Source organism: Condylura cristata, unplaced genomic scaffold, assembly GCF_000260355.1.
Source record: "Condylura cristata isolate star-nosed mole 26May11 unplaced genomic scaffold, ConCri1.0 scaffold00011, whole genome shotgun sequence".
In the NCBI taxonomy this organism is placed as follows: Eukaryota; Metazoa; Chordata; class Mammalia; order Eulipotyphla; family Talpidae; genus Condylura; species Condylura cristata.
The window spans coordinates 43,541,630-43,563,763 of record NW_004567112.1 but is presented as its reverse complement, the minus strand read 5'-3'; the positions used below and the strand labels follow the sequence as shown (position 1 = coordinate 43,563,763).

At 34.5% G+C, this 22,134-nt stretch overlaps 1 protein-coding gene across 2 annotated transcripts in view; it reads right to left on the bottom strand.

The window, feature by feature from the left end:
• Positions 1 to 22,134, bottom strand: part of JMJD1C (jumonji domain containing 1C) — a 207,293-nt gene that overhangs the window by 38,634 nt on the left and 146,525 nt on the right. Inside the window, exons 4-7 of one of the 2 annotated variants that reach the window (XM_012723687.1) lie at positions 5,267 to 5,372; positions 1,580 to 1,704; positions 318 to 461; positions 34 to 220 (exon numbers count right to left, since the gene is read on the bottom strand). In XM_012723687.1, coding sequence (XP_012579141.1) covers positions 34 to 220; positions 318 to 461; positions 1,580 to 1,704; positions 5,267 to 5,372 — 562 coding nt within the window. Of the gene's footprint in view, positions 1 to 33; positions 221 to 313; positions 462 to 1,579; positions 1,705 to 5,266; positions 5,373 to 22,134 lie in introns of those variants that run through there. The other variant, XM_012723688.1, reaches the window with a different exon arrangement.

Genomic DNA, 22,134 nt, shown 5'->3' with positions numbered 1-22,134 from the left:
AATTCCTTTAAAAAAAATAAAAGGGAGTCCTACCTCCTCGTGCTACATAATCATATTTTTCTTCCTTCATCTTCTCTTCATCTGGTATGCTGCTATCTGAGCCCTTTCTCTTATTTGGACGAGTATTTCTTTGTTGCTGGTGTATATTCTGTTTTGGTATAGCAGCTTGGGAATTCATTGCTGGTCTGGGACTATTTGCTTGGGCACGTGTATAATGACCCTAAAAATAACAAATTAACAATGACTGCTTACTACACAATCCTGGGTAAGAGATGGGAAAATATTTTATAATAATTCATTACTATTAACATACATACGTGAACAGCGTTGCTATTTTGACTTGCACGAGACCTTCGTCGTGAAGTAATGCCAATATTTTCACCTTTTAACAAAGAGTGAACAACATCATCTAGAAAGGTCATTTGAACCATAGAAGGATCGACATTCTGTGGTTCTAGTACCTAATCCATGACATAAAATAAGAAAAAAATTAAATGCAATCAGCTAGCTAACATATGTCAGGTATAATTTCTTTACTGAGTAGTATAATGTAAAGTCAGTTTGGGTCCTTAATTTATAAGCTATTGTTAATGTCAAGCCATAAAGTGAATTTTAAAAAGACTAATTTTCAAATAAAGTTATAAAGTAAGACTTACGTAAAAGCTCAGGAAAAATAAAAGGACAATGGCCTTCCCTGGTGGCACAGGGGTTAAGTCTTAGCACTATGAAACTAGCTGAAGCCACTGCAGTACCAAGAAAGCAAGAGGCTTCCCTGTTGACACACAGAATACAATCTCAGCACTATGGAGCTACTTGCAGTCAATGCAGCACAAGTTCTATCCCTGGCCAGGGAGCTAACCCACATGGCTCAGCAGATCTCTCCTCTCGTACCCTCTGCTCCCCTCACTGTATTTCAGTCAGTCTGCCTCTTCTGCTCCTCACTGTTTATGGTGAATCCTTTCAATCCCTGCATTTCTACCTTACATCCCAGCCCTTGTATGCATGAGAAAATAAAATAACTCATTAAAAATAAACAAAGGACAAAAATTATGTAAAAATTGGAATTGGGTGATAATAACAGGTTAAAGAAAGAACGATTTAAGAAATGTAGTACAATTTTTTTGCTTCACTGAGAGGCAAGTGGCATCTTTTAGAAGGTAAAAAAATAAATATAATCAAACACTATAGTTTAATTAGCATTTCAACTAGAACTCTGTATAAAACTTGTACACTTAATAAACTTTTTACATGAAAAGAACTAATGTGCATTAACATTTTGTTATTTGATAATATTTTTTATTAAAAGAGACACAAAAGAAAAAAAAATTCATCTTGACCTAAGGATTTAAAAAAAGATACATGCCTCTACTTCAGGGACTCATCTTACCAGCATTGAAGAAAATCATTATCTCCCTGTGATCTAAACTAACCCCTATGTAACTTATTAGCATTACATGTTAAAATAAAACCAGGGATGAAATCTACTGTCACTTGTTGATTGTTGACTCACTCTGTAGGAATGGGAGGTAGGGAACATTTGGATTGTAAATATTTACAAAAAATTAGCTGAGTTACTTACCTGATCATTCATAACGATCATGGTGCGAGTAAAGAGATCATGATGAGTAATTATGCCAGTAAACCACTGGGTGGCAGAGTCTTGTCTATATACTCTTACTCTGTATCCATTTAAAGAATAAGGACCTTTAAAAAACACATAAGAAACAGGAATTATCCTCAAAGGAAACATTTGCATTTAAGAACTACCTTTTGAAGCCAATTCAACCACTGAGAATTCATCTGCTTCCAAAGGCTGAATAGTGCCTCTGAGTAAATGTTGGCCTATTGTTCTAACATTATCTAGCACTGTCATCCAAGGAAAAGAAATAAATATGAAACTCCAGCAACAAGAAATTAACAAAGCATTGGCAGTAAAGCCTTTACTTGATTGGTTTTTGCCAATTACCAAATAACCAGAATTACTTTGTAATGCCAAGCATAGTATTTTCTTTTACCCCAAAACCTGGTTAATCTCAACATAGCCTTGAAGGTTTTTAAATTTTTTTTTCCAAAATCTGGCCAAATTGAAATGTTTAAAAACCTCATTTTAATTTGTAATAAAAATTAATAACTGAAGTTTTTCAAAAAGGCTAACAGACTGCAAGTACCTATTAATAGAGGTCTTAAAGAACTTCATTTTGGAGAAACATGAGTTACCTGGTAGAAGAGTAATATGATATTCAAATAACTAGTTTTTAAAAGCTGATTTAAAGACAAGTGAATATATTTTAGAGCCAAATCTCTGAACTTATCACACAAACTCTTAATAGGCACATAGACTTCCTATAACTTACTTTACACCAGAATGTATGTTTCTGGAAAAGTAGTTAATAAATAAACAATATAAAATGTAAAGTTACTGTGGTATAGAAGTTACTAAGGCACTACAGAAGGTTGGGCACATGATTATATTGCTGAAATGGAAAGATGTTTTCAAACTCAATGCTTGAATCTTCTACCTGACAAAATATCACCAGGAGCACTACAAATTGATTCCACTGTTTTACTAGAAAAAGCTGCCCAAAGTCTCTTTTTATTTATTTTTTATGCATACAAGAACTGGAATACAGGTCAGAGGCGCAGGGGTAAGAGGGTTCACCAGAGACAGAGTTGGGACCAGAACAGGCAGATGGACTGAAATACACTGCTGACGGGAGCGGCGGGCGGGTCAGGAGAGGTCTGCCACGCCATGTGGGTCAGTTCCCTGGCCGGGAATTGAACTCTTGCTGCAGTGGCTATGGACAGCTTCATAGTGCTGTGCTTTAACTCATTGCGGTAACAGCAAGGGCCCTGCCAAAATTCTCTAAAACAGATTGTTAAGTGACATCATAAATGTAGCACCAGAGTCTTTTTTGTTTAATAAAGAAACATGGTGTACTTTTTGGGGGTAAACAGACTTAAACAGACAACTTCTTTAAATGGAGAATAATTTAATTAAGACATACGCACGTGTGTGTATGTGTAAAACATGAATATATATTCAAACAGGCCTATTAAAACAAAGGTCACTGAAGAGGATAATGGAAATAAAAATGTCTTCAAGTATTTGGAAGTTCAACAAGAAATGATATATTGATTTACAAGTGCTTTCACAATTTGCAAATGCTTATTTAATCTTCTCTGGTTAGTATAGCTTTCGCTTTTTAAAATTTATTTGTATATACAAGAACTGGGGTATAGGTCAGAGATACTAAATATCATCCAAAGATGCCAGGGTTAAGATGATTCGCCAGAGACAGTGGAGAGCAAACAGTCTGATCCTACTGAAATATGCTGCCTAGGGGAACAACATACTACACATAATTTTGCTTTGGATGAAACGGGTCTATACTGCTTTTAATCTTTTCACCTTTCATAGTGATAGGAAATAAAAATCATTTAACAAAGGTATCAGGCTGGTTTCTTCAATTTAAGAAAAGTGAAGGGAAAAGAACCACAATTTTACATTTTTTGATGATGTAACTCAAATGAATTTTTAAAATACAAAACCCAATCCAGTTATAAAAGGAAATCTGAAGTGCAGTGTTTGATTTTAAAAAACTATTATTTTTTTTCAGCATAATAAAGGTACAGAGGCTTTGTTTTAGATGGAAAATGTGTTGTCTTTAAAAGTGTGACTGAAGTGAACAGCAGAGTGTACAGGACAGGATCTGTAAGGGTTTGATTATTGGGGCTGTGAAAGTCACAGAAATATGCCATTTCTGTTCTGTTAAAATTCTCCATACTAAAAAAAAAATTAATCTTTAGCCAAGAAGAATAGGCAGATGATCTGATACTATAAATACCCATATAAAATGAAGCGTAACAAGCATAAACTGAAGATTATTCTACTAATGCCCAACACAAGGCACAGTTGAGGGCTGACATAAATATGGAAGTCTAACAAAAATACTTATTAAAAACATTAACCAAAATACTGTTATTTTTCTACCATATTGTCTCAGTTTCAATTAAAATATACAATTTATTAACAGAAAAAAAAATTAAGATTAAGAAGGTCACAAGTTGTATAAGCAAGCTGGCAACTTACTTAAAAAAATAAAAGAAACAGATCTAACAATAATATTGCCACTATAAAGAAGATGACCTGAAATGAGATGCTTCCAATACATTGTTCAAAAGAAATCAATCATGTGGGCCTCTCTGGTGACCAAAGTTAAATGGGTTTAAAGCACAGCACTAGGAAGCTATCTACAGCCACTGCAGTACCAGTTTAATCCCAGGCCAGGGAGATGACCTCTATGGTGCAGCAGACCTCTTCTGTCTCACCTGCTGTTGTGTATCAGTAGATCCACCTGTTATGCTCCTCACTCTTGTCTCTGGTGAATCCTCTCACCACTCATCATCATCTTAAAAAAAAAAAAGATTTATTTATTAATGCATACAAGAGCTGGGACATAGGCCAGAGGCAGCAGGTGAAATGAGAGGATTCATCAGACAAAGTGGAGAGCAGATCTACAGAAATACACTGCTGAGGGGACCAGTGGAGCGGTTTCCTATAACATATGGGTTCCTCCCTGGCCAGGGCTCGAACTCATGTTGCAGTTGCTATGGATAGCTTCGTAGTGCTGTGCTTTTAACCTGTTGTGCCACCACAGAGGGGCCAAATAAGTAACTCAAAAAAAAAGGCAGCAGATCCACTGTCCACCTGTGCCTGTGCAGATGCTTCTTTCCACCCACTCTCTCCCTCTGCAGGACAGCAGCCTCCTGCCTGCCGGTGAATTGTACCATGATGTGACTTCTCTGCAAGACCGTCTGCCTACAAACATGCAGGCCTCTCTCTCTGCAAACCTGTCACTTTTGGGGCAGCTCTTTCTGCCTACTTGCACCTATCTCCAAGTGTCTTTACCTCTCCTGTCTCTTTCTAATAAAATTCCTCTTTAAATAAATAAAAAAAAAAGGTTTCCTTCTCCTAAAAGGACATAAATAATATGTAAATTTTCCTATCAACAAAAGGTTTGTGTAGTTCCTATCAACAAAAGGTTTGTGTAGTTCATGATATTTAGCTACAATTAATAAACTGGCTATATTATCAACTTCTCACAGAAATCACTATGATTTTGCTATCATCTTCCCTGGGCTTTATTTTTATAGCTTAAAATATAAGAGGGTCTTTTATATTACATATAATTGAACCAGCAAAATCAAATATGAAAAATTGTTCAGTAGCTCTGACCCCCTAAAAGATTAACTTTAAAATAATTACCTTGCATAAAAATCTCCTGAACCTTTTGTTCCTTTACCCAGATTTTCACTTCTTCCTGAAGTTGTGGGTTGTCCCTGAGAACTGGGTTTAGGCTGTCTATGTCGTCCTAGAATTAGAGATTAAAAGAAAGGTCAAGGTTAATGATCTCCTAAAATAAATGTTACCAAATTTCCATCCTATTGATTCTAAAGCTTGAAGAAACTTAATTCATAAATTATATATGGTTCATAAGTAAATTACCTAACAAGAAACTAATCTCTGGTAAGATCTGATCTTTAACAACAATATCCTGATGTCAAAATTTGAAATTTTCTAATGTTTTCTCTAACTTTAAGTATGGCCTTATTCACATTATCTTTTAAGGGTACCATATATGAAGCAATGTACAAAAAACAAACACCTGATTATCGAAAGTTAGTAGCAAAAAAAAAATCAAGGTTGCTCTTTTAGTGACAACACATAAATACATAGATGCATCTGACTAACCCCATTATGCCTAAAACATTAAGAGCTTTAAACTTCAAGAGTCATTATCCACTTTATTGATTTAAATCCATCAAAGTCAATTCTACTCAAACTCATCTGACTAGTAGCTTCACTGCTGAAATTTTATTTTTCCAAGCCAATGTCAATGCATCCAGGCAATTAAAATTACATTACTGATGGTATTATCCTCATAACACGGTGGATCTAAACATAGAAACAACCGGTTTTCTCTCCTTGGAGATGTGAATCACAGAGTCACATGGTTTCCCACAATCTGTTGGTCCCCCGCTGGACTCTCTGACATTCTGTTCTCTCTCTCAAAGCACCTCTGCTGCTCCTGCATTTGAGATCAGCGGCAGGAGCCTAGAGTAGAGCTGGGAAGAACAACAAAGCAGCACTGTCAATCGGCGGCCCTTTTAAAAGTGGGCTTGGCAGATCAAGGAAACCAGTGAATAGAAAGATGCTAAAAAAACTAGAATGATTTGTGGGAAATGTAAAAATAATTTGGCAAGGTGGAGAAGTCAAAATAGCTAAAGACTACAAAGATCCTTAATCATCTCTCCTCTAAACTTTACCCAAGTTAAGCCTTTCACCACTACTTTAAATGACTACTCCTTTTTGAATAATATTGTGATTAATTTTTTTTCTTATACTTAATTATAATAGCAGAAATAAGAGCTTTTAAAGTTGTCAATTGTGTTCCTTGGGGAAAAATACATAAGTGCTACTTTACAGTAGAAGGAAACACAGTAGTACAAAAGTACTCCAGTATAAAAGTACCATACAAAAGTAGGCTATTTTTTTTGTGGGGGAAGGGAGAAATGTTCATGATATGCCTTCCTTCTGTAAAGAAACTTCTTAGAAATCTCTTTTCTCCACTTTCTTTAATGATATCCTGTACACTAAGCTAATCTCATTTTAGAATAGCAAATATCATTTTTTAAAGAGATTTATTTTATTCATACAGAGCTGGGTACAAGCCAAAGGTGTAGGGGCAATGAGAGGATTCACCAGAGAGAGTGGGGAGCAGCCAGCGGGTAGGGAGAGGTCGGCCACGCCATGTGGTCAGCACTAAAGTGGCCACTGCATCCTAACCCAGGGAGGGCCGCAAATATTTAAAGTTTAGGCAAATCCTCTTGATGCACATTAGGTAGCCAAACTGTCTAGGACAAACACAGGAAAACTATTTCTCAAAAGCAACAAAATTTACCATTTTTAGTTAGCTCTTGACAGCTATCAAGTGACTTTAAAATCTCAGGTTAACTTGCATATACAGATCCAAGCTTCTCTTCTTGAAGTCAAACACAAGCCTAGTTGCTTTTCTACCTGATTGATAGTCCTAAAAACATTTTAACTCTGAAGTTTGGGTTTCAACAGCTTCAGCTCCTGCAGTTTAACCCAAGTTTATTACAATGTTCTTTTCACTGACTATAGATAACTTACAATGAAGTGGATGGTATTTTGTCTAGAAAGTCAAATGAAAGGGGTATCACTGTTGGATTAAGTTTTCTAGAATATATTGCACCCAAGTCTTCATATTTGGAGGGAGAAATAAGTTTAAACAACTAGCAACACAGTATCACCAATGTATTCTAGGTAGATACAAATATGGCCCATAAAACTTATTGCACTTTTATACCGTAAGAATACTGGAATATGAAATTTATTTGTTGAACATTTACTTATATTTTATTTATTCAATAGGCTAAAATAGTGGTGTTTTTTTTTCAAGATTATGCAAATATTTCAACAATGATTTCTTTTTTTTTTTTTTTAAAGATTTATTTATTTGTGCATACAGAACTGGGGTACAGGCCAGAGGCTCAGGGGCGGTGAGAGGCTTCACCACAGACAGAGTGGGGAACAGAACAGGCAGATCGACGAAGTACACTGCTGAGGGGAGCAGCGGGCGGGTCAGGAGAGGTCTGCCTCGCCATGTGGACTCCTCCGGGGCAGGCGGGGATAGAACTCATGCGGAAGCGGCTTTAGATTCTCAGTGCTGTGCTTTAACCCGCTGCGCCACCAGGGAGGGCCTCAACAATGATTTCTTTTCTAGTGTAAGACATAGCATTAAAAAAGCATACAAAAGCTATCATTAAATACTGGAATGACCTAATAAGTTCAAATTTCTGTTTATCAATTTCCTGTCCTATAAAGCAGTCATTAATATCTACTCCATCTATCTTAATACATTTGTATAGTAAAACGTCCAAATATGGGGCCTCCCTGTTGGTGCAGGGGCTGAAAGTGCAGCACTGCAAGCTAGCTGCTGCCACTTCAGTGCAAGTTTGATCCCCATCCAGGAGGTGAAGCACAGGGCACAGCAGATCTTTCCTGACCCATCTGCTGCTCCCCTCAGCAGTGTTCTTTGTCAGACTGCCTGTTTTACTCCACTGTCTCTGGTGAATCCTCTCACAGCTCCTGCACCTCTGGCCTATACCCTAGTTTTGTATGTATAAATACATAAATCTTTTTTTTTAAAAAAAATCCAAATGTAAAATCTTTATGGTATTGGATGATATGAAATGTTAAAACCCAGGCAAATTATCTCAATACATCATCTGGTTATGATAGTCACTCTATTCAACTTCTCCCTCCACTTACAGAGCTTTAAAACTTACTGGTGTTTTTGTTAAGTCATATTCCTTGCTCCTCTTTTAAAGGCATTCATAGGAAGTTAAATGAGCAACTATTGTAACAGTTAACAGCAAATAACAAATGAAGTGATTTTTCTCTAACCATTAACCAGCTATGAAGACATTTCCATAGAGTACAACTGACTTAAAAGTTAGTATAAGATTAAAAAACAGCATAACTTCATAGTATTTCACTTTTCAATGACTGCAAGAGTTATCTACCTATGTTTTGTATAAGGTAACTAAAATCCTTAATCTTTAATTTTTCAATAGCAAATCACCCAGTGACAGAACAGTACCCTCTGTAATCTCTTCCAAAATCCGTACTCACATATTACACATTGCTAGATATAACCTCCAGCAGATCACAAGAAAAAATAAACTCAGTTCAGTAAGATTTGTATTATGAAAAAATTTTATGGAAAAATTCTAAATGCTTAAGGGAAGTTCCAGACTTTATTTATTGTTCACTGTGTGCTGCTTATCCCTGTTTGCAAAAACAGAGGTAATTGCTAATGAGCACTTAATGGGGTCAGCTTAATGTCAATAGTAATTATTTGTATTTACTATGGCAAATATTATGCTATACAAAATTTTTGTAAGTCCTTGTTTATAGACTAGATGTGATAAAGAAACTTAGCATTTATGAGTATAGTTCTGTGGCTCTAGAGTGCAGATTCTTTTTACCTCAAGCCCTCTACTCCCTCTTTCATATACTACCACACCTTTCAAAATTTGAATCACATCTCTACATTACTTGAGAGAGGTAAAATAAAAAGGTGGTGGTGGGGAACTATTATAAGAGGTGGTGGTGGGGAACTATTATAAGAGGTCAGAATGGTTTAAAAGCAAAGGACTATATAAAACATCAGATGGAAGTTTTCTTTCTCTAACTTTCTCACATTAGTTCATTAATTATATGAAATTCCCTTATGTAGCAAGGGTCTAGCACTTATGAAAGAGGAAGAATTAGGATGTTAAACTCAGGCAATCATATAACCCAGACAGCAAAAGAGAAGACAACTGCTATGTCAATACAACTTAGTTATGACTTACAAATTCCCAAAAGCTGAATTTTTTTTCTAGGTAAACAATGTCCTGAAGTATTTGGATGACAAAACTACAGCTATGTATTTATGTGTACAAAAGAAAACAACAATTTATTTTTAAGGGGGGAGGGAGGACTTTCCTCAAAAGATAAAAGTTTGAATCTGTACTTTGACAGTTAAGATCATAACTATTTTTCAAGTGTTCATTTCATCTCAGGTGGAAATAAAAAACAAATATAACACTATAAAAATAAGATTATAGCATTAAAATATTCAGATATGCCTGGAAAGGGTAAGTATGCAAAATGTATGTAACGCATTAAATGTGAGATCTATCTTGTAACAAAGTGCTCCTTACTAGTTTTAAGTTTATTTTCTTTATTTTACACACACATTGGACTGAACTACTAACAGAAGAGCCAGTAGAGGTTTGAGTTAAATTAGGTAGTAATACTCCACTTGCTAGTTTCTATCTAGGTGACTTTGCTGATTGGTGCTGAAGTTCTAATTTATGCCTAGAATAGCAGTTTTACATTAAGATATATCATAAAAACTGTAGCTGTTCCTTTCCCTATGGATAATTTCTGATAGAGTAAGCTAATGCTTACTTTCAAATTAATAATGATGTATGGCTTAAAATGAGTATTCCCCCTGCATTAAAAACCTTGATCTTGGTGGTGATACCTTAAAACTCACAATATTAAATTCCCCCCATAAAAGTCATACTTGATTATATTTTATTTAAGTTTTGTCACAAAAGCAACTGTTTTTAATGTCAGGTTAAACAACTGAACCTGCTCTACTCTGCCACACTATTCTGCCTGAATCATAATTTAAATTCATACTTTAGCATGAAGTTACAAATGACAGCTTGTCCTTAGATCCCTGAGTTGCCACTAAGGATAAAAAAATACAGATGTTACATCCCATGGATGATAAGGGTAGCACCAAATCTTGTATAAGTTATGAAACAATCTACTTTGGCAATAATGAATTGTCAGGACAGGAAGTCAACAAAGTCTGAAAGCTACTTCAAAAGGCACAGTTGTCTAAACCGTCTGCAATTTATCTACAGCTCCTATTCAGTATATTTCCATATATTTTCAAGAATTAGATATACTGAATATTTTATAGCAAGAATTGGCAAACTTTTACTAGTAAAGGTCAGAGGAATAAATATATTGATTCCAAGATCATACCATTTAAGGTCAGTACCAACTATGATATGGTAGTATTTAAAGCAGCCAAATACGATAAACAACACATAAGTATATTAAGTGAATGTACATAGTTGAGTTTCAATAAACTATTATAGACAAAATCTGAATTTTACAAAATGTTCAGGTGTCATGACATAATATTAATTTTTAAATTTTCCCAATTTTTCAAAATGTAGATGGTCTTAAAAAAGCCGAAGGCAGGTTAGATTGGCCTTGTTTGCCTAACTATAGGTTTATAGGTTAAATGACAAAAAAAAAAAGACTGGTATGACGCAAAAATAAAAATCTCTAGAAATGCAATTTGATGACAAATAGACTATAAATTCTATTTCTACACAACTACATATATACACACATATATATTCATACTAAAGGAAAATAAATGAATTTTCATTACTAATTAAAGTATTTTAAGTGCAATTACTTTAATTATGCACATTATATACAGACAACTGGTATTATTTATAAGAAGGCATATGCATTGAAAAGTTATTGAAAGATCTTCCAGCATTATTAATCAGTGTTTCATTTATCTTATTTACTAAGACAGCAGAGATCAGTTTTTGTTTCTGCATAATCTTTTAAGACAAAAATATCTATATTTTTATATAATAGCCATAAGGTTATATATATATAAATCATTTCATAATTCAAACTTGATTTTTGTTCTTAAGATGCCTAAATCTCAGATTATGAGTTAAACCAAAGTAACAGAATGCTTATAAGTCTAGTGTTATATTTTTCCCTAAAAAATACAGTTTTTGTTAAGTAGCTTCATTAGACACTGTAGTCTAGAAGTGCACACGTTTGAAATTTAAGCTACAACAAAGCATGTTAACAGGCAAGTCATTTTAAGATTATCATGTATAGCCGAAAACATTAGTTTATACCCATATTTTTCATGCTTTCAAAACCACTTATATTGTTTTTTATCCTGAGAACTCAATAGAATAAGTATACAAATATCCAGAAGATTCTATAAGCATGGCATCCTAAAGTTAAAAGTATTATCCTTTTGGGCCCTTCCTGGTGGCACAGCAGTTTAAAGCACAGCACTAAGAAGCTGAAGCCACTTCAGCATGAGTTCGATTCCCACCTGCCCCGGAGGTGACCACATGGCGTGGCAGACATCTCCTGCCCGCCCGTTGCTCCCCTCAGCAGTGTGCTGCTTCCCTCAGCAGTGTGCTTCATCGATCTGCCTGTTCTATTCCCCACTCTGTCTCCGGTGAAGCCTCTCGCCGCCCCTGAGCCTCTGGCCTGTACCCCAGTTCTGTATGCACAAATAAATAAACCTTTAAAAAAAAGAAACAGTATTATCTTTTTACAAAATGAGCACTGCAAATACATTTCGAGTTTTTAGCTGTATTTGCATGACTGGTTTACAAAATTATAGAGATGAGATACACATTTATAAAAATCAGTGGTTAAAAGATGAAAAATATGGGCCCTCCCTGGTGGTGCAGAGGTTGTTAAAGCACAGCACTAAGAAGCTAAAGCCACTTCCACATGAGTTCAATTCCCACCTGCCCTAGAGGTGACCACATGGCGTGGCAGACCTCTCCTGACCCACCTGCTGCTCCCCTCAGCAGTGTACTTTGTCGATCTGCCTGTTCTGCTCCCCACTCTGGTGAATCCTCTCACCCTCCGCATCTCTGGCCTGTACCCCAATTCTGTACAAATAAATAAATCTTAAAAAGACGAAAAATACTTTGCGTAATTTACACGTAATTTCAAGCAAGTTAACTATCTCTGTATGAGAAGAATAAATCAATGATCTCATTTACAACTGTCTCCTAAGGAACACACCAATTCATTTAGGGAAGAGGGAAAAAAGGGAAATGGGTGGGGAGGATCCAGAGATAAATATAGAGTAATTCTTTGCTGCTTTACTTCCTCCAATAGGCTGAATATTTGACATTCTGAAGAAAATGATGATTGGGGTTGAAGAGGAAGAAAATGTTACCACATCCTGCCACAAAACTGTTTCTAAATAATATCAGAAAAGGGCCAATATTTTCCAAATAATTCACCTATTTTCTTTTTTGTTGATTAATTAATTTATATCTATTTTAAAAATTGTTCATTTTTGTAGAATGTTTGCTTTCTCCTTTCAGGTGTAGTCCCATAAAATTCCAACCACCAATTTACCTTGTACCATTCATTGCAGTAGTCCCTTGTGCTTTTCCTTCCCCTGTTTTGCTCCCTTTCACTGCTAAAATTTCAAATATGAGGCAGAATCATAAAGACTTAAGTTTGAGTCAAGATTATTAGAAGCTTGATATATCTTGTTTGTGACTTCTGTTTGTTCATTGTTACTACTGAAGTGTTTTTGTCATTATCTTATCACTGTGTCAATATAGTAGGTGCCACAAGGGGTTAAAGTGCAGCACTAACCTAGCTGCAGCCACTTGGGCAGGATTTCAATCCCTGGCAAGGGAGCTGACCCACATGGCAAGGCAGACCTCTCCTGTCTTTCCTGCCTCCCCCCTCAGCAGTGTACTTCCTCAATCTGCCTGCTCTGCTCTCCACTGTGTCTGGTGACTCCTCTCACTATCCCCTGCACCTCTGGTCTGTACTCTGGTTCTGTATGCATAAGTAAATAAATCTTTAAAGAAAAAACCTACCAATCTTTTGAACTGTTTAATTTATCATAATTCATGGCTCCTACTTTCAGAGAAACAATTTTATAAAGTACACAAGTGCTTTAAAATAAAACTACATATGATCCCTTGCAATAAGAACATTTTACCTTTATCTATAAAAACAGGAAAACTACTGGTCATAATTAATTTCAAAGAACTAGAATTAGCTAAGAGTCTGTAGTCTGGTCCCACTGTATTAACCACAAGGGGAGAAGGGACTTCACCATCCTCAAAAATCTACCTTGCAGTTTATTGCCACTATGAACAACTGGCCATTGGACAGGCATACAAATATCTTCAGAATATATCCTTGAAATTGACCCCACTTGATATTACTTGTCACCAATTAACAGTAATTAAACTGAAAATAATGAAGCTTAATTTAAGAAATGTATACCATGGCCTCCCTTGTGGCACAGGGTTTGTTAAAGCACAGCACGATGAAGTTATCAGCAGCCACGACAGCATGTGTTCAATCCTGGATCCCTGGCCAGCAAAATGATCTACATGGCACAGCAGACCTCCCTCCTGGCTCACCTACTGATACCTTCAGCAGTGTACTTCAGTCTATCTGCCTGTTCTATTCTCTACTGTCTCTGGTGAATCCTCTCACTCCCAGGACCTCTAGCCTGTACCACCCCCTTCTTGTATGCATAAATAAATAAATCTTAAGAAAAAAATGTACCATAGGAAATTTAATTATCAGTGAAAAGGTTCTTAAGGTTTAAATAGTCTCTTTAATTTCCTGTGTATATTCTATGTTGTTGCTCTGGCTTCATTTTTTCTAAATTTGTACAAGCTGTAGTATACGTTAAAAATTTCTCATTAATTTGGAATTTTATATAGAATTTCAATGCTCATTTTCCCTCTGCTCAAATATTCAGCAATAGCAATCCACAATTTTGAGAACACGAATGTTACTGTAAATATAACAAATTCAGAAAAGATTCTAATTACAATGATCTCTATTTCCAAAAAGCTAATTTTCATACATTCTGATTTAGAAAAGTGACTTTAGTTTAAAAGCTTTCACCAAAAAATTATTAACACAAAAGAATAGTTAAAACCAAAAACTTATAAAGGTTCCCCAAAAGTTTACTTACTTTTTTAAAGCTAAAAAATGTCCACCTCTTATAGAAACAATACATTTATTGTAGAACCAGTAAACTAATATGACAAAAATGGTAGGTTACAAAGCCTACATACAAAATCCATGGCCTTTTTTAATATATAAACAGTGAACAAGAAAGCAAACTAAATTATTAACTATAATAGCTTCAAATGGATAGGGAGAATCAATGAAATCAAAATGACTATCCTAGAAAAAGGATTTATAAATATAACACAATTCTCAAAATACCAACACTTTTATAAGGAAATTAAAAACAAAATTAAAATGTATATGGAATCACCAAAGGTCTTGAACTGCAAAAGGAGACAAAAAACATGAGAAATGGAGGTATAAGGTCCATCCTCAAACTTTACTACAGAGCAATCACAACACAGTAAGGTACTCGCCCAAAACAGACAAATGAAACAATTGATAGAATCAAAAGTCCAGAAATAAATCCACCTGCATACCATATCTAGCTGTGATAAAACAGCTAGGACCAAACAATGGAGAAAAGACAGTCTTTTTAATACATGGTACTAAGAAACTTGAAAAACTACATATAAAAAAATGATGTTAAAACTGGATCACTTGCTAAGATCATACACAAAAATAAGCTCCAATCCCAAAATACATAGAAGAGAACACTGGTCATACAGTCAAAGATACCAACGACAAAGATATTTTTCATGACTTAGCCTCTATGGCAAGTAAATTAAGACCTAACAATTGGAATTTCTCAAGGTAAAAAGCTTCTACACAGTGAAAGAAAATACAAGCTGATTTAAAAAGCACCCTACTGAATGGGAGAATTTATACAATATATATAAGTGATAGACCTGTGATATGTTCTATATATTATACAATAATAAGTGATAGTGCTAAATGAGAGAGACCTGGATCAAATCCAAAAGGCTTCATTAAAAATCACTTCTGGCCCTCCCTGGTGGTGCAGCGGGTTAAAGCACAGCACTGAGAAAGAAGCTAAAGTCACTTCCGCAGGAGTTTGATTCCCGCCTGCCCCGGAGGAGATCCACATGGCGCGGCAGACCTCTCCTGACCCGCCCGCTGCTCCCCTCAGCAGTGTACTTCATCGACCTGCCTGTTCTGCTTCCCTCTCTGTCTCTGGTGAATCCTCTCACCCTCCACATCTCTGACCTGTACCCCAGTTCCATATGAATAAATAATCTTAAAAAAAAAAAAAGAAAATCACTTCTATACAATATGTAAGTGAAATTTAAGTGACAGAATGATGATAGAAAAACACCCAATTCAAAATAAAAAATAATTGGCCCACAGATTTGATCAGATAACTAATTCACTGAAGAGGTATCCAGAAGGCCAAAAGACATGAAAAAATGTTACTTTTAACAAGAGATACTATATTTTCTGCCCATAAGAAGAGCACAAATTAAAAGGAACCACAACAAGTGTTAGAAAATGCAGAGTAAGCTAAAAGAACCCTATTATTTAGTGGGTAGAAACGTACTGGAAAATCTTGGGTTTACCTTTAAAAGGTAAAAATAGAAATAATGTATGAAAGCCCACCAGTACCACTTGTGGGTATATGTCCAAAGAACAGGAACCATCAGCACAAAACCCCACACATTCTACATATTCATAGCAGCATTATTTATAATAGGTAAGACATGGAAGCAGCCTCTGTGTGCTACAATGGGTGACTGGATCAAGATGATGTGGTATGAGGGACCTCCCTAGTAGGGCAAAAATATATATAAATATGTATTTTCTTCATAGCATATTAACTTATATTTTATCAAATATATTTACACAGTAATAATCATTTTCTACCATAAGTACTGATAAAACGGACTAAATAAAATACAACCACATACTAGACTTCAAGTTAAACAAATTTCAAATTATAGTTATCATAACAAAAATAAAATCAACGATGAAAATAAAAGTATTATAATATTACTGTTAATCAGAAATTGTACCTTATAATTAAAATATCCCCCCCATACAAAGGAAATTCACTTAAGCAACTGCAAACAGCTTTTAAAACAAAATATGTCTTCAAAGATCACAAGTGATTATAAAATTCACTTTCTACACGATTTCACCAACTTGAAAGATTAAAACAACATTTGAAGAATCATTACTTTCCTAGGGCCTCCTTGGTGACACTGGGGCTAAAATTTCAGCACTATCAAGCTATGGCACGTGATCCATCCTTAGGTGGGAGAGCTAACCCACATGGTGAAGCTCCTGTCTTAACCTCTGCTCTCCTCAACAGTGTATTTCAGGAGATCTGCTCCCCACTGTCTATGATGAATCCCCTGACCTCTAGCCTACAACCCAGTTCTTGTATGCATAAATAAATAAAAATACATCTAAAAAAATTATTTTCTTATGGTTTTCTATAAAAGTCAATGCAGAGCTTTTTAAAATTTACTGTGACACAGCTTAACATTTCCTATTTACTATAGTATTTAATTCTCCAAATAACTTTCTGATAAGTAGATTATTACCTCATTTTATAGATGTAAAATAAAGGGAAAGACAGATCTGTTCACAGTTCCAAAATAGGTTTGACTAAAAGCAGGTATCTGATACGTTACACTTTTCATTATCAGAACATAGTATGTGCCTCCTTTAATATCTTCTTGCTTTTGCATATGCGTATTCTGTCTGTTCTATGTAGGTTTCCCCTACTAATACAAAAATACAACATTCCTATTTGACATGATTTAGAATTCTTGTAAATGTTCAAAAACTGTTTCTAGGCAAGTTAAGGTAATAGGTATCCCAGCTCTCCAAAAATTAGTCAAAGGTCAAGAATTTTTTTTTTTTGGTTCAATAAATGTTTCCTGCAAGATTTACTTAAGAAAATTATTTACTATACCTTCTGTGCTCTTTCCTTGTCTTAAAGATACTTCTAATCTTCATTTTACAGTGAACTGTACAACTGTCTTAGTCTTTTAGTTTACTGAGCATATTGAAATGTTTATTGTTTTATTTCACTGTAGAATTTATTAAAAAGGTACTCAATAAATCAATTAAATTCTGTTGGTTGACCTCAGATAACTTCAGAAAGCATCATTCAAAGGTACCTTCTTTGAAAATAACATTTCACAGTTCTAAACTAGGAAAAATATTTTCATTATTGTAATTATAATATTGTCCTTTATACCTAAAAAAGTTCTTATACATCATAAGGAACATCACAGAAAAGACACACAATTGACATTGAAAGTAGCTACTGAAAAAGGAAAATAGTCATAGTGACTTTTTTCATGAATATCTGTATATTAGGGTAGTGTATGCATGTATGATATGTGTGTGCATTATAGATAGATAGTAGGACTGACTGACAAACACACACACAAGTGCTAACTGAATTATAAGGAATTTTGGGGAGTTCTACATTTTTGTATTTTCTCAAAGATTTTCTTTTTTCAAGAAGCAATTATTTTATAAAAAGTAAAATTATCATTAAAATGCAAAATGATAAACAATTTGTTCAATGTTCCAACTGAAAAAATTCAAACTTCCAAATATAGTATTTCAATGATTAATATAATGCTTTCAGATAGCTAAATACACAAGAATATTCCAATTTAGTTATAACTTTCCTGACAATGACATATTTAAAATTTTTGGCATTTGTTAAATATTCTGATATGAACTTTATATAATTTTATAAATGATTAAAAACAGACTTAAGGGAATACATTAAAAATAATGAGCTGTTAAATATAATTCTACTGGGGCCCTCCCTGGTGGTGCAGCGGGTTAAAGCACAGCACCACAAAGCTGGCCGCAGTGGAATGCTTTGGTTCGAGTTTGATCACCACCCTGGAGGTGACCCATATGACATGGCAGACCTCTGTCTGGCCCGCTGTTCCCCTCAGCATCATTCTACCTGTTCTGCTCCCCACTCTGACTATGGTGAATCTTCTCTCACCACATCTGCACCTCTAGCCTATACACAAGTTCTGTATGTATAAGTAAACCTTTAAAGTATATATAATTCTACTAATAACACACTGATTATACACCAAGAGTAATTCAACTGAGTGTTTTATAAAAACTATTCCATATAAAAATGTCATAAAGTTCAAATTTCACAGCAGAAATACATCCCCCCCCCCCCACTGGTATTTTACTGTTTATTTGATAATAAGTTATCAAAGGAAAAACTAACAGAAATACACATACTCATGAAACTGTCTTCTTGATAAAGCATTATGGAAAACTGCAGCTTATACTCACTCTAAGTGCTTGATATGGTATGTCAGATAGTGCGCTAATAAATTTATTAGCAAATTAAGAAAACCAAAGTGGGGTCACAAAACCAAACTTCCCAATGATTCACAGAAAGATTACTTATTTTATGTATCCTGGGCCAGCTGTACTTCACCAAACTCATATTGTACTGCAAATCCTGTGAGAGGTACATACCTGGTATCCTTCAAGACATTATAAAACTAATACTTAATGACTCTTGATTGTAGTATTGCCAATCTTGAATCATCCTGTTGAGTAGTATCCTTAGGTTTCAATATTTTTAATTACACTCTAAAATACCTATATGACTTATGGGAAAAAAATCTATTTTCAGCCTTTAACATTTGTCTACTAAGGAGTATTTTTTGGTGGGGTCCTTACAAAAGACCCCAAAGACACCACTAGAAACCAGTTAAAAATAATAAATTCAGAAAAGCTGAAGGTTACCAAATCAATATACAAAAATCTGTTGTACTATCTATACACAATGAATTAGGAGAAAAAGAAATCAGGAATATACCACTCCTGTTAAAAGCATCAAGTATAAAATAGCTAGGAATAAATTTAGCCAAGGATCTGTCCACTGCAACCTGCAAAACACTGTTTAAAAAAAAAAACAACAACAAACAAACAAACAAAAAAACTGAAGACACAGAAATGGAAAAAATAGCCTGTACTCCTCGATCAAAATGGCTACTCTATCTAAAGTAATACACAGATTCAACATAACCAAAGTAAGACCCCAATTCTTTACAAAAACACAACAGAAAGTCCTAAAGCATTTATGAAAACACAAGAAACCTCAAAAAACAAAATAATCCTGAGAAAAAATAATGATGATGTAGTATCATGCTCCCTGATTCCAAACTGTATTACAAAGTGACATCAAAGCAACATGGCTTTGGAATAAAAATTGGTACACAGATCATAGAATAGAACTGAGAGCCTAGAAATAAAACCACATATTCAGGGGCAACTAATTGGTGACAAAGGAATCAAGAGCAAACAATGTAGTAATGAAAATCTTTTCAATAAATGGTGCTGGGAAAACTGGACAGCCACACATAAATGAAAATAGATCACTACCTTACATTATATTAAAGTTGTTTAACGTAGATTAAAGACTTAAAAATATGCAAAGCCATAAAAACCACACATAAATAAAACACTTCATTAATTAAAAAAAGAACAAGTGGTATACATATACAAAGTAAAAAATGATTAACTCTAAGAGGAATTTAATGAAATAAGCCAGAAGGACAAAAATAAGTACTTTCACAAAAGTAAACCTAACTTAATCTGAACAATTCCTTTGTTAGTTTGCATTATTCTATTTTACAAATGTGGAGACATATTCTAAGATTGGTAATTTCCAATCTCATAGCTGTATCAAGGAGCTGTCTGATGCCAAAGCCTTTTTCACGTAACACTTTTCCAATTCATGTACTTGTAAAATCAAAATTTTGAGTTCTCTCCACTCGGTTTTAAATAATTCATTTATATGTTATTAGTAATACAATCTCATAAAATGAATGCAAACCCTAATTAAACAAATTTCATTGTTATTTTAAATATGGAAAATGATATCTGCTACATTAAAATCAGTTCACAGGAATATTATATTCCAAGATGTGTAATGATTATCATAAATAACAAAAGATTGTAATTCAACAAATTATCAAGCAAAATTTGGTAAAGGGATTTACTACACTAATATAAACATACTATTACATAAAATCCTAATAAAACAACTACATACTTGCTGTATGTATTGATTGTATCAAGATAAAAAAAACAAGTTTTAACTAGGTCATTTTTATATTAACTTAAAATAAATGCCAGTTGGATTTCTCTACTCATTTTCCAAATGAAATTAATCTTTCAAAAAAAGTTTCTCTGAAAACATCTTTTACCCAGAATTGTAGTATTTCTATGTTTTTAACTACAACTTGCTATCACTGATGTGAAGTTCTCTTGTCTTAGAATAACCAGAGTAAAAAATCAGAACAATTAAATAAAGCTTTTAAAACCACTTGAAGGAAAATGTGTTTCCTTCTAAAGCCACATGTTAATATTCTTTGTGATACCTTTAGTAATAGTTTTGAACTTTTTATGGCAGTTCAAAAGTCTGGAAGGCAATTTTTCTTTCAAGCTATTTATCAGAATGGCTTTTACACAGCTGAGTCATATGAGTTCAACTTACTGAGTCACCTGCTTACAGGATCTGCCAACCACAATTTACTGGCTGCAGCTTCCTCAAACTTACAACTGAACAAAATCAGGAAGGTCTGGGTACTGCTTAATGTTTTCCAAAGTAACAACTGAAAATACTCTTTTCAGAACAACTACAACTTAAAAAAAAAAAAAAAAAAAAACTCTTTTCCTGGATGATTACAACTATGGTACTCATTTATTACCCTTGCTTAGGCCCCAGAAACTAAAGGTGATTCAACCTGAGAAAGAAAATCACATGCTTGCTAATATGTTTGCAATGCACTCAATTAAAAATACTTCCTAGAAAAAAACTAACACTAAACTTAAATATACAGAAAACTGTGTTAATGACTTCTGTTTATGGTGTGAATATTTACTTAGAAAAATATTTTTAAAAACAGACAAAGGGGGGGGGGAAGCAGCCTTTCCTGCAAGTTCAGGGGTTAAAGTCTCAGAGCTATCAAGATTATCACCAGCCACTGTGAGGATCCTTGCCCAGGGAGCTAATTCACATGGAACAGCAGACCTCTTTCCTGTCTTGCCCTCTGCTCCCCTCAACAGTATGTTTCAGTAGATCTGCCTGTTCTGCTCCCACTCTTGTCTCTGGTGAATCCTCTTACACATTCAACCCCAACGCCCGATACTTCTGGCCTACACACCAGCATTTATATGTATTTTAAAAATCTAAAAATCAAAAAAAGGATACTTATCAAAATTAATAAATCATCTACGTTCACTACATCAATACTTCTATGGGAATGGTACATCTACAAACTTGAAGAACTGTATACCGTATTTTCCTGAGAAACATTTAACACAATAGACTTCCATTAGCCAAGTGATTTAGTATTTTATATGATCCCCTTCTTTAGTGTCCATGTACAGTTAAGTGAAAATATATGCATTGTTATTCAAGAAAGGGGGACTCAAAGCTATAACTCTAAAGTATGCACATTTAATTACCTATTACTATTGAATTAATGAGAATAATGGACTTTACAATGATTTCTAATCACTGTTTTGCTATTCCTAAAATATAATTATAATAAAGGGAAGAGACCACAAACTAAGGCATTAAATAATTATAGTTTCTTTCTACATAAATATATCCTAAATAAATAACAATTTACTGACGTTTTGATGGAAATGTTCCTAAAGTTCTTTCATTAAAAATATAGCACACTGGCCCTCCCTGGTGGCGCAGCGGGTTAAAGCACAGCACTGAGAATCTGAAGCCACTTCCGCATGAGTTCGAT